General features: G+C 40.3%; 1 protein-coding gene and 1 long non-coding RNA gene across 4 annotated transcripts in view; one reads left to right on the top strand and one right to left on the bottom strand.

Annotated features, from left to right (window-relative positions):
* Positions 1 to 350: 350 nt before the first annotated feature.
* On the bottom strand, positions 351 to 5,695 carry LOC134292498 (uncharacterized). The gene is made up of 2 exons (XR_009999738.1): positions 5,586 to 5,695; positions 351 to 2,733 (listed from the first exon to the last, which is right to left on the bottom strand). It is a non-coding gene; the product is annotated as an uncharacterized LOC134292498 (long non-coding RNA).
* odad2 (outer dynein arm docking complex subunit 2) overlaps positions 5,680 to 13,787 on the top strand; it is a 93,415-nt gene continuing 85,307 nt past the window's right edge. For 2 of the 3 annotated variants that reach the window (XM_008112387.3, XM_062957607.1), the window contains exons 1-5: positions 5,680 to 5,825; positions 8,578 to 8,829; positions 12,259 to 12,416; positions 12,925 to 13,120; positions 13,610 to 13,716. In XM_008112387.3, the coding sequence (XP_008110594.1) occupies positions 8,606 to 8,829; positions 12,259 to 12,416; positions 12,925 to 13,120; positions 13,610 to 13,716 (685 nt within the window). In that variant the 5' untranslated portion in view covers positions 5,680 to 5,825; positions 8,578 to 8,605. The remainder of the gene's footprint in view (positions 5,826 to 8,577; positions 8,830 to 12,258; positions 12,417 to 12,924; positions 13,121 to 13,609; positions 13,717 to 13,787) is intronic. The other variant, XM_008112388.3, reaches the window with a different exon arrangement.

Raw genomic sequence — 13,787 nt, 5'->3', positions numbered from 1 at the left:
GTATTCCATGCCTGGATGCCTCAAGGAAAAGCATCAAAGCCAGCCTATGGTTCTGAGTTAAATGTCTCCAAGTACAACTTTACTCAAAGACAGATTACAAGCCAACAAGAAACTGTTTGCTTAAACTTCATGCTGCTAATTGATAGCTATATATAACCTGCCTAGCAAGAAAAAAGGCTTGCCTTCTATTCACTTTTTTAATAACAGAAGTCCAACATTCCTACGAATTCAGCTGTGCCCTATATACAGGCAAACCAAATGCCAATAACCGCGTCATCTTCTGAGTATAGTGGATAATAAAATGGATTTCACTCAACACTTGTGCCCTTGGAAAAAATTGCTGGAGCCCATTAGAGACTGACTGGTTTAATGGCATCTAGCTTTTTGTACTTGCAACTTATTTCTGAAGGACAAGAAAACCAACAAGAAACGGCTGCCTGGGTACAATAGACATTCATGTGATATTGAGGTTATTGTCTGTGCTTCAAATAATATATCAGAACATTTATTATTGATTGTTTTGAAGTCTTGTCAAAAGGTAATACAATGTGTCTTTCACATTTATGAATTCTGTATCCATGGCTTAAAAATATTTTTTAAAATCCTATCGGTTTTATTGTGATCAGGTTTGAGTCTCTTTGTTAGAGAGATAAAGCAGGATACAAATAATAATAATAATAATAATAATAATAATAATAATAATAATAATAATAATACCTTGATTTTACCATTTTATATATGGGACACCATTTTACTACATCATTGTGTATAATGGGATTTGATCATCAACAGGCTTTGGGGTACTGTCACGAAAACCAAGCAAATAAATGAGTTCATGTACAATAAAAGGAGACAAGACTACAATTTTGTTGTTGCCTGTTTGTGTATGTGAGTCTGAATGAGTCAATATATATACAAATTCAAAGTAAAAATGAAAGGGCAAATATTAGTTTATATTGGAATGGAACACTGTGGGCCCTTCCACACTATATGGTTATAGCACTATGATTCTGGTTTTATTGCAATGGCAACAGCCTATGGAATCCTAGCGTTTGTGGTTTGGTGTGACAAGTAGAGCTCTCCAGCAGAGAACTCTAAATATCCCTTCCTAAATGACAGATTCCTGGATCCCGTAAGATAGATCCATCTCATTTAAACTGGAATAATTGTGCTATAACTGTGTAATGTAGGGCCACGGCTAGCACAGCAGGTTAAACCACCAGCGACAGAAGATCTTGCCAACTGGAAGGTTGGCAGTTCAAGCCGTGGAAGGGGTAAGCTCTTGCCAACAGCCTAGCTTCTGCCTACCTAGCAGTTCAAAAACAGCAACGTAAGTAGATAAATAGATATTGCTTTGGCGGGAAGGTAAAAGCCACCCCTGAAAAACATGCCTGCAGTTTGATCAGGAAAGCGTCCATGGACAAGCTCCTCGGCATGGAAGAATGGAACAACAGCACTTTCCCATGGCCAGGTTGAGCACACCATCTAGATGACAGAGATGGAAAAGGAGGGAAGCCTGCCTATGTTTATGTACTGTATGTCTTTATCAACTGTATAACGGCATTGAATGTTTGCCATATATATAATCCACTCTGAGTCCCCTCAGTGAGATAGAGTGGAATATAAATAAAGATTATTATTATTATTATAAAAGTATGACACAGCAAACAAGATAGATATGCTGGATTTCATTTATTATTATCATTATTATTATTATTAACAGTAAGTAGGGCCAGGCTGTGGTGCAGCTGGTCAATAGCCAGAAGCAATAGATCAGTGCTGACCAAAAGGTCATGAGTTCAAAGCCTGCGTCGGATTGAGCACCCGACCGTTTAATAACCTAGCTTACTGTCCACCTAAGCAGTTCGAAAACAGTTGCAGATGTAAGTAGACAAATTAGGGACTGGTTAATGCAGGGAGGTTAATTTAATTTACGATACCATAAAAACTGCAGGTGAGCAAAGAGCAAGGAAGAAATACTATAATCAAAAAGGACTCAGCGTCATAGTGGATGAAGTGACAGCTTCCCCTGTGGCCGGAATCGAGCATAACCTCCTGAAACCGGAAGTTGGAAAAATGTTGAATTACCTCTAATGTCTGTCTGTATGTGTGTTGTGTGTCTAATAATGGAATTGAATGTTTGCCATGTATATGCGCATTGTAATCCACCCTGAGTCCCCTTTGGGGTGAGAAGGATGGAATATAAGTACTGTAAACAAACAAGCAAATAAATAATCCCAACAAGCACTGAAATGCTTTCAAAGGAACTAACAAAGAATAAATGTACAATATTTCTGTGAATGGAAACTGCTGCTGTTCAGTCATTTAGTTGTCTCCGACTCTTTGTGACCTCATGGACCAGTCCACGCCAGAGCTTCCTGTCGGCCGTCACCGCCCCCAGTTCCTTCAAGGTCAAGCCAGTCACTTCAAGGATACCGCCCATCCATCTTGCCCTTGGACGGCCTCTCTTCCTTTTTCCTTCCATTTTCCCCAGCATCGTGATCTTTTCCAAGCTTTCCTGTCTCCTCATGATGTGGCTAAAATACTTCAGCTTTGCCTCTAATATCCTTCCCTCCAGTGAGCAGCTGGGCATTATTTCCTGGAGGATGGACTGGCTGGATCTTCTTGCGGTCCAAGGCACTCTCAGGATTTTCCTCCAGCACCAGAGTTCAAAAGCGTCTATCTTCCTTCGCTCAGCCTTCCTTATGGTCCAGCTCTCGCATCCATAGGTTACTATGGGGACTACAAACTAGTAAGGAAAAATGTTACATACTCATCTTGTCAATATACTCAAAGTATGAAAAAAGGGCAAAATCTCTGCTGGTGTCTGGGATCACTTAAGCCTCTTAAAGGAATGGAAGATGCAGATCAGAAAACGTTTTGAGAAGCTATCAATCAAGTTTATATAATACATGTGAAGCAGTATAAATTAAATCAAAGGCTTAATTGAACACATTGGGTTTCATTCTTCCAGTATATGTAATGTCCCTACATATTTTCTAAATGAGGTTAATAAAAACTTGTCTAGGGCTGAGTTGGGGGCTGCCAAGGTTTTGATTACGGAATTGTGAAAATGTGTTTTGCTGCCTACATTTTTTTAAAAAGGAATAGGAAATTGAACTGAAAGACAGATTTAGAGACGACAATAAGTACAGACAATTAGGCAGGTATGTCCTCAAAAAATGTTGAAGTGTTTTTCTCAGGGATGTCAAATTTATAATATTTTAAACAGGTGGCATGTAACATCTGTACCGATTCAATGTAGTTCTGGAACTATAATGGGGAATCTTGGAAAGGACATGGGACAAGAGAGACCCTTTTAAACATATTTGGTGGTCCTGTTAATATATTGGAGAATTTTTTGGGGGGAAAGAGGAGAATGCATTGAAAAGATCTAAGGCCATGTTATTCCCACATGCCCTAAATGAATCTTGATGAATAGGGCTTATAAAGATGTGGAATGCTATACCTTCCAATATATTTTCATTAATTCGCTTTCATTAATTTGTAGCATTATACAATTGGCATGCAGCTCTTGAGGCATTACGATCAAACAGTTGCGAGTGGATCTTATGCAGGCAGCACTTCAGAGGAAAAGGCAATTTTTAAAAAACAGGGCTCTCGTTTTATCTGAGTAATTTTGAAATTAATGAATATTAATTGCTTAGCTCTTCAGATTCAGATTCAACCTCCTTAAGGTAGCACTGAGTTATATTTCAAAAATGGTGTATTGAAAATGTAGAAAGATAGGGAGGCTCATGAAAACCAACCAAAATGACCACAAAGTAGTAACATGGGAGGTAGTTTACATCTCCAACTCTCCAGAGCTGCCCAAAAGCACAAGAAAGCACAAGAAATCAGTTGATATTTGACCAAAACCTTGGCCAGAAGGGATATGATATCACTTTTGGCATGCTCTGGACAGACTATGTGGCCTATGGGGCTGCATCATAAAACATTTTTGCAGACTTTAGATGATGATCGAGGAGCTCAATGTCAAATAAAACTAAACAGACTTTGCAGTGCCACAAGACTTAAAGCTGACAGGTGAAATAAAGGGCAGAGCTCCTCTGGATGTGGGTGAACTGCAACTCCCATCATCACAGGTCAACATCCCTTCCCCCAAAACCCCAGCAATACTTAAATTTGGTCATGATGGGTATGCGAGCTAAGTTTGGTCTAGATCAGTGGTTCTCAACCTTCCTAATGCTGCGGCCCCTTAATACAGTTCCTCATGTTGTGGTGACCCCCACCCATAAAATTATTTTCGTCGCTACTTCACAACTATAATTTTGCTACTGTTATTAATTGTAATGTAAATATATGATATGTAGGATGTATTTTCATTCACTGGACCAAATTTGGCACACATACCCGATACGCCCAGATTTGAATGCTGGTGGGGTTGGGGGGGATTGATTTTGTCATTTGGGAGTTGTAGTTGCTGGGATTTGTAGTTCACCTACCATCAAAGAGCATTCTGAACTCCACCAACGATGGAATTGAACCAAACCTGGCACACAGAACTCCCATGACTAACAGAAAATACTGGAAGAGTCTGGTGAGCATTGACCTTGAGCGTTGAAGTTGTAGTTCACCTACATCCAGAGAGCACTGTGGACTCAAACAATGATGTATCTGGACCAAGCTTGTCACAAATACTCAACATGCCCAAATGTGAACATTGGTGGAGTTTGGGGAAAATAGAATTTGATATTTGGGAGATGTGGTTGTTGGGATTTACAGTTCACCTACAATCAAAGAGCCCCTTGAACCCCACCAACGATAGAATTGGGCCAAAGGACAGGCGGAGAGATCTTCAGCCTTTTCTGCCAAAGGGATCACCTAAGACCATCAGAAATATGTGTTTCTGAAGCCCCCTTGTGAAGTCCAAATGTGAACATTGGTGAAGTTTGGGGAAAATAGACCTTGACATTTGGGAGTTGTAATGTTTTCTAACAGTATTTAGCAACCCCTTTGACACCCCCCTCACGAACACCCCAGGGGTTCTGACCTCCAGGTTGGGAAACACTGGCCTAGATCAATCTTCAGTGGGATTCGCAGTGGGCTCTGGATGTGGGTGAACTACAAATCCCATCATCCTCCCTCAACTCCCCAAACCTCAGCAGCAATTAAGCTCGGCATACAGACACATCCTCCCCACAAATGACCAACAGAAAATACTGACAGAGTTTGAAAAGGGATTGACCTTTGATTTTGGGAGTTATAGTTCACCCCGCATTCAGAGAGCCCCAAAAACAGATCTTGACTAAACTTGGCATGCATACTGAACATGGCATGCATACTGAACCTTAGTGCAGGCATGGGCAAACTTGGGCCCTCCAGGTGTTTTGGACTTCAACTCCCACCATTCCTAACAGCCTCAGGCTTAAGCGGCTGAGAGGGAAAAGGAAGGGGCCTGAGGCTGTTAGGAATGGTGGGAGTTGAAGTCCAAAACACCTGGAAGGCCCAAGTTTGCCCATGCCTGCCTTAGTGACTGGGATGCACATTTAGTCTAAAGTCTTGGGCACTCGCATTTCAAATCTATAAACTTTCAGCAAACTATATCTCCCAGGACTCCCAACCGTCAAGCGACGTCGATTAATTCCATCCTTGAAGGTGTGTTTTGTTTTCTGCCCGTGAGGCCTACGCTGCTTCCCTTCCAGCCTCCGGCGTTGTTGACAGTTAAGGTCTCCATGGCAACCACCCCGCGCCTGCGCCCACAACATTGCTGGACCGCAATAAGGGCCTTACCCGAGTCCTCTCCCTTTCTGCCCAGAACCAAACAGGCTGAGAGGGCTCAGCTGAACTCTTAGCCCGCCTAAGTAAGTGACTCTTGGGGAGCAGAGGCTGGAAAAGTTACTTTTGGGGAGGGGTGTGTGTCCATTCCCATACTTTCCAAGCCAAGTGCTTTTGGGATTCTAGACAACAGGCTTGGGCAAACTTGGGCCCTCCAGGTGTTTTGGACTTCAACTCCCACAACTGTAAAGTACTTTTTTCCAATAGAAGTATATGAGTGTGTTGTTACCTATAGATAGGTAAAGGTAAAGGTTTTCCCCAGTCATGTCCAACTCTGTGTGTTGGTGCTCATTTCCATTTCTAAGCCGAAGAGCCGGCGTTGTCCGTAGACACCTCCAAGGTCATGTGGCCGGCATGACTGCATGGAGAGCTGTTACCTTCCCGCCGAAGCGGTACCTATTTATCTACTCACATTGGCATGTTTTCGAACTGCTAGGTTGGCAGAAGCTGGGGCTAACAGCAGGAGCTCACCCCACTCCCGGGATTCGAGCCTGTGACCTTTTGTTCCGCAAATTATTTATTTATTTATTTGTTTTATTACATCATTTCTACCCCGCCCTTCTCACCCCTCAGGGGACTCAGGGCGGCTTACAATATGAGCATATACATCAAAACAATTTATTTCACATTTTAAAATCCATTTAGATTAAAAATTACATTACAGTTAAGAGCTTACATTAAAAAACCTACATAGTTATACATATAAATATACATTCAGGCACATTTCAAGTCCAAGTGGGGTAAATCAGTGAGTCGTATAATTATCATATCTCATTTCTACTGCTATTCTTGCTCAAAATTGGGCTTGGGCTGTGGCGCAGGCTGGAGAGCAGCTGCAATGAATCACTGCAATGAATCACTCTGACCAGGAGGTCATGAGTTCGAGGCCCGCTCGGAGCCTATGTTTGTCTTGTCTTTGTTCTATGTTAAAAGGCATTGAATGTTTGCCTATATGTGTAATGTGAGTCCCCTTCGGGGTGAGAAGGGTGGAATATAAATGCTGTAAATAAATAAATAAATAAATAAAATTCAACAGCTCAGCGATTTAACACGCTGCACCACTGGGGGCTTCACTGTGTGTGTGTGTGTATGCATTTTCTGATGGGACCATTCATAAAATCGTAAAGCTGACAATGAGTAATTCTAATAAATAGCATTAATAAATGCAAACCCAAATGCTAGTTATTATGCTATAACAACATCAGTTGCAACTGGTGCTACTGCTACTGTTCCGTCCCCCAGAGGTTTGGTTTGAATTTTTTATAGTTATAGGAACAGCATCTGTTTGCATTTGCTCCAGGGTTGCTGCAGATTCTGCAGCAGTCTGATAGTTTCACTTGTTTGCAAGTCTTTGCTGCTTGCAGCCTGCAAATGTATCTATTTGTTCTGGAGACCGCCCCTTTTCCTGGGGATAGAAGGCTGCATTTTGAGAAGCCTATTCTGCCTTCTAGACTAAGGGAGAAACATCATAGATGTGCTTGCGTGGCCAAGCCAGGCCAACTCTGAAAAGGCCATCGTAAGTACAAACAACTGACCTGCCTTTAAAACCAGTGCCAAGCATAGATAGGGGAAAGACCTGTTCTTTCTAATAGCTTTGGCACTGGGGCAGAGAACATCTTCGGATTTCTTTGCCACTGGAGGAAGCCCTACCAACTTTGCCTCAAAAACTAGCTTTGGGCTCAGATAGTTATAGATCTTTTAATAGCAGCTCAGAGCTAGGGTGAAGAGGATCTTAGGACCTCTTTGCCTTTGGTGGAAGTGAATCCAGCAACCTAAAGGGGAAAAGCAAGCAAGGAACATCTGCAAGGTTTTATAAGTGGACTGTTTTTATTTGCAACTTTAATTACATGTGCCAAGTCTGCCAAGGACTTTGTGAAAATAAAATTTTGTTGGATTGTTCTACTTGAAGTACCTTTGGTTACTGGGATTTCCAGAGCTTCTAAGTAAGGCCCCCGCAAAGGAAGAAGCAAAGGAAGAAGCACATCCTAAAGGTTAAAAAGGTGCCTGGATGTGACGGCATAGCTACTATTACTATAGATTGTGAATCCCTTCTCCGGAAAAATCTACATCAAGGGCCCTTCCACACAGCTGAATAATATAGCACATTATCTGCTTTGAACTGGAATATATGGCATTGCGGACTCAGATATTCCAGTTCAAAGCAGATATTGTGGGATTTTCTGCCTTCATATTCTGGGTTATATGGCTGTGTGGAAGGGCCCCCATTTAACCAAGTCCAGCATCCTTTCATTTCATTATAAGCATATGTCTAATGGTCAGGCAGATAGATTTGAACTGGGTGGCAAGTTCACTGTGTTTGTTTCCTATTTAATATATGATTTTCCTTTAAAAAAAAACAACCCTTTTGCTTCTCAGTTGTGCAACAATCCAAATGGATTAATAATGCTACAAAAGACAAAAAACAAAAACAAAGCACTCAAATAAAATAGCCCAAAAAATAAACATGTTAGAGAACTGCAAACTGTTCACAGTCGGGAGGAAAAACATCATTTTTTAATAAACACCAGAGCCTTAGTAGTATCTGATACATTGCAAAAGGGAGATCATTCCACAGGACGGATCATTCCGCAGGAAAAGGCCCACCCACAAGTTCATAGAAAGTATACATCATGTACTTTATGTTTTATATTTTTTTCTTGTGCAATATTTCACGTAATATTAATACAACCAATAGCTATGAATTTGTGACCTATACTCATGTAATATACTCTGCTTGGGGTTGTGATTTTTGTTGTTTTCCTCCCCTCCATTCCTCAGGATTACAACCCTCGGATGAAGCCTTACCATGGGAGTAGCACTGACAAGAGCAGCTCAGTGGACTGCTGCTGGTTCTGGAACTGGCAGACTTGAAATCACACCACTGAATGAATCTCTTTTGAATGAAATCATAAAGTTTACAGAAAGCTTTAGCAGCAAACATCCCCAAGAAGCTGCCTTTGTCTTTAAGGAGCCACTTCAATGGCAGACAAAGCTAGAGCTGTCAGTATTTGAGTCTGGCTATGAAGTCAGGTAAGATTGAGGTAGAACAAGAATTTCTAAAACCTGCATTAATGAAACATGAAGTTTCCCCATTCTGATGCTTGTTCTTGGTTACTCTTAAATGGCATTTTAAAATTTCATGCTTCTTTTAGGCTAAGATCCATTGAATGTTAGTAACTTGGAAAGTGGACACAGGTGTCATCCAACAGAGGCTGGATGGCCATCTATTGGGGGTGCTTTGAATGCGATTTTCCTGCTTCTTGGCAGGGGGTTGGACTGGATGGCCCACAAGGTCTCTTCCAAGTCTATGAATCTATGATTCTATGATTGAATTGTCTTTTTTGGTTGGGATTAACAACTGAATTTAGACCACTGAAATAAGTGCAACTTGATTTAGTTGTGACTAATAGATCCTATTCATTTCAATGGCTTTGCTTTAGTTGTGATTGAATTGAATTGATCCATCTATCCTGTATGTATGTATGTATATATGTATGTAGTGTGTGTGTGCATATATATATATATATATATATATATATAGAGAGAGAGAGAGAGAGAGAGAGAGAGAGGGATGATAGCTTTTTCAGGTCTGACACATTGCAAAGGCAAAATCAGTCCACTAATTGAAGTGATTTGTGTGTCTTTTTTTTGGTATTCATTGTTAGGAGAACAAAAAAGTAGGGTAGCGAAAGGACAAAAATAAGTGTATTTCGGTTATGAATTTATCCCTTTATAGTGTAAACAATACATATGTTAGGGTAGATAGTAACATTTGTCAAAATAGTAATTCAGAAACAAAAGCCTAAAATTATAGCAACATAATCTGCAGAATTATATTATGTAAAAATTACAGACGATCGTCATGTCTTATTTTAGTAACACAGGATTTAAAGTCTCAATTTATGAATTAATGCTTACATATTGTTTTTATAGGTGCTGCTAACAAAGGATTTCAAATCAGAAACACACTGGGCTGTTACAATAATCAGTTTTCTTAAGTCTCATTGCAATTTGCTCTCATTATTTTCAACCTCAAGGCCAAAAATAGACATATAATATAATGTGAAGTATTCTGCCTGTATGTATAATTTACATGAGAAAAGTGATGCCTAACAGATCAAAATGTGCTATGTTTGTATGTGCCTTAACGTCACCTGTTGGCTTATGGCTACCCTATGAATTACACAGGGCTTTCATTATTTCAGTGAAAAACATTTTCAGTATGAAGCAGTTGATTTGAAATCCATAAGAAAATTTGGCACATTTTATCAGATTTCAGTAAATCCTGGAAAGGTCTGGCTTATTACAGAAAGCAACCCGTCTCCCTTATTTTGTTGTTTACTTTAGTGATGAAGGGGTTACTTACATCACTGCTCCTTAAACTGTGGGTCCTACTTGCCAGTGTGTACATGTATGCTTAACATTAGTAGATCTCATTTGTTAACTTATTAATGACAAAGAGTCTGCCACCTGCTCTTCACCTGAGCTGAGACATGAGGTTAGGGCCCTAATCATTGGGGACAAAAAGGTTTCTGCTTGAGGCTCCTCCCTCTGCCTTCCTTGCCAATCTATTCCTGCTGCAGAAGCCACTTGCCCTGCAGCCAGAATTAAGCATCTGTGAATCATAGCCATATGATCAATGGTAAGGGGGTCAATTGGGCTGCCACCTCACTATTGATCACATTGCTGGGCACCTCATTCTATCCTCAGAGCAAGTGGCTTCAGATGTGGGGTCTGCTGGGAAGGTGCTTGACCAGGAAGGCAGTGGGAAGATAAACAAGGGGGGGAAGGCACAACACAGGATCAATGGGTGTCCAGCGGAAGCTGGTTTTCTTCTCCATGAATGGTGGGGATGGTGGTGGTCAAGAAACTGGTTTCCTGGAGCCAAGGAAAGGAAGAAGGAAATTCCTCCTCTCTACTTCTTGAAATTTTCTTTCTTTTTCTCTCTTTTCCAATATTCATGATGAAAATAGATCTATAGCTCAGAGAGAGAGTGTCCATAGTAAGTCTGGTACAGCAATGTTGACAGCTGCTGTGAAAAAAAGCTGTGCTGATATGAATGTGGACAGGGCAAATGTGTGACTATTAATACAATCTCAGGGTGGTATATCACGAGTAGGTGTGGTGTTAAGAGGATGAATCTGGGGCAGAATATCCTGAATTGCAGCTGGATTATTTTGCCGATGTCAGCAACCCCCAGGTTTTGCCTACCCATAACACTGCAGTCCATAACAGTAGTCAAGAGTGGCTCGTTCTGATTGGCTTTCATTAGTTAGATTGGATTTTTAATCATTTGTGCTTTAGCTGTCCCATTATTGCAACAGGAAATTCAGCTTTGTTTTGCTTGACCCTCTAGCACAATAGTTCTCAACCTGGGGTCCCCAGATGTTTTTGGCCTACAACTCCCAGAAATCATAACAGCTGGTAAACTGGCTGGGATTTCTGGGAGTTGTAGGCCACAAACACCTCGGGGCTCCAGGTTGAGAACCACTGCTCTGGCATTACCTTTGGAAAGGTGGAGGCTCCTTCTTTGGAAGCTTTTAAGCAGAGGCTGGATGGCCATCTGTCAGGGGTGCTTTGAATGCGATTTCCTGCTTCTTAGCGGGGGGTTGGACTAGATGGCCCATGAGGTCTCTTCCAACTCTACTATTCTATGATTCTATGAAAATCAAACTGGCAAAGTAAGCACACTTTTATTTTATTTTCTTACCCAAACCCGTCAAAATAAGCACACTTTTATTTTATTTTATTACTAAACTTCATTTAGTTGGGTAAAATTCCATGCAAAGGAATGGAATCCAGAACAGAACTAGTCAAATTATATAGATACCAGTGGGGTTACATAAATAAGTTGAAATTTACAGAACTAGGGCAGCTAGGGCCTAAAAGACAGGAGTAAATTAAGGGGAAGGTGCTAGTTCAGCCTTCTACTCAAATGCTATTCCCAAATGCATTCCTTCTTCATTTTCTCAGGTAAGTAAATAAATCCCATTCACTCCCATGATAAAAAGAAACATTCTGTTCTACTCCTGAGAAACTACCAAGATGGGAACAGACAACTTTTACTGGTTGACTTGCTCTCCACAGAGCTTCTGCTGCCTCTTTCCCCATCTTAACATTGGGTTTTTCTTTTTCTAAATGCTACATTATTTTTGCAGCAAGATTCTAGCTTTGCTTCCAAGATTGTGTTCTTATAGATGGGAAGGTGAAGAAAACATGCTATTTAATTTCAATCCCTCACCCCACCTTCCTAGGTTTGTGTGAAGATTTTAATCCTTTTGCTGCCCCCTTTTTCTATTATTCGAATATATCGCAATTTAGATCTCCTGGCAAAATGTTTGAATTCTGTGCTTTATTAGGGATGACTTTCAACAGTATTTTCATAGCTGTAGTCTATTCAAAAATTTTTTCCAGTTACTAGGAATTCTTGCCTATTAAGGTCTTATTTTCTTCTTCCAGTGAAAAAATGGTTCAGTCTCAAGAAAGAGACAAAGATGGGCAGCCACTGCTCTTGGTTAAAGGATCAACTATCAGCGTTCGCACATTTGGGCAGCTCTCTCGTTTGCTGCGTGTGGCCGCAGAGAAGAAGCTGAAAGAAGCACAGGCCTGCCTTGAAGGTATTCTGGCCTTTCTTTGGCTACATACCACTAATCTCCAGAATTGTACTGGGAGGCAGATTCCCACCCTCACACACCATGCCATGCAAGGGGATTCTAGAGTACCTTGGAAACTAACTTAGAGAAAGATTTATGGCATAAGCTTTCATAGACTGCATCTGCTTCATCAACTGCAGCTCCAGGCCATATTTTCTCATGCTCATGCATTAACAATAACCTTAAAGGTAGAATTTGGTTCTGCTATCCCCAGTTTTTCATTTAGCAAGAACTCATGTAATGTATATGTTCCTTTAGGTTGTCTGTCGACTTATGGGAAAAGGACTTAACATGAGGGCAATCTCTCAGTGGAAGCAGTTTATTTTGGCTGGGAGTCAGAACCACTATGTTAAAATTGGATAATCCTTAGTGATAATTAAAATAATATGACCTCACAGTTCATGAACAGTTATTTTATGATTAAGCATGGTGTTCATCTGAATTTCTTTACCCAAATATGAATTACTTATAGCCAATAGAGATCCCATTGTGAATATTCTTGGCCCTGGGTATGGGACGATTGAAGGAGAGGACCTGTCCATGCTTCGTTTATTAGACAAAGTGAAAAAAGATGAGGCATCTGATAATGAAATGAAAATGAAGATTTCCCTACTCCTTCAGCAACTGGATATGCAGCTGCTCAACAGCTCTTTAAAACAGATTTCTCAGTAAGTATATTTCAGAACTGTGTTTGAAATATTCTATCTCATTTTGTTAGATCCAGAAGATCTCAAAGAGGGAAACATTATACTTGGCTTTTTAGGAAATAGAGGTTTCCTTTTACAGCAGCTAATTTAATATTTGATCAAAATGAGAGCAAGTAATTTTGAGTTTTCTATAAATATGATGTAAAAATATGTAGACTTTCATCCTAAGGCATCACAGGAGTATCAAGAAGACCAGAATGTGGGAACTTTGCAGATGTAAATATATACACCATTCAAAACATCAGAATACCAAGGAATGCAAAAGCAATGGCTTTGGATTACGGCCTCTGAATTGGAGCCAATTCAGACACATATTGAAGACAATTTCCAGAGGTTTCTCTCTCTCTCTAGGATATGGTTAAAGAGAAGAAATAAATATTGTTTATTTCCAGTTAACCGTACAAATATATTTTTAGTTGCTAGACAGTAAATAATTTATTATATTTTCAGGGAAGTGAGGTTAACCCCAGCTGCTGTGAAAAATGAAATAGAGCTGCTTAAACGTTTCTCTGGCGCAAAAGAAGATGCTGTTCTTGAATCACTGGAATATACATCAGGTCCAAACCTTTTTATTTTTACCATATTTTGTTTTTGTTTTTTTAAATGTATGTTAATACTAGATAGCAAA

Source organism: Anolis carolinensis, chromosome 6, assembly GCF_035594765.1.
Source record: "Anolis carolinensis isolate JA03-04 chromosome 6, rAnoCar3.1.pri, whole genome shotgun sequence".
Taxonomy (NCBI): Eukaryota; Metazoa; Chordata; class Lepidosauria; order Squamata; family Dactyloidae; genus Anolis; species Anolis carolinensis.
This window is presented reverse-complemented; position numbering and strand designations above follow the sequence as displayed.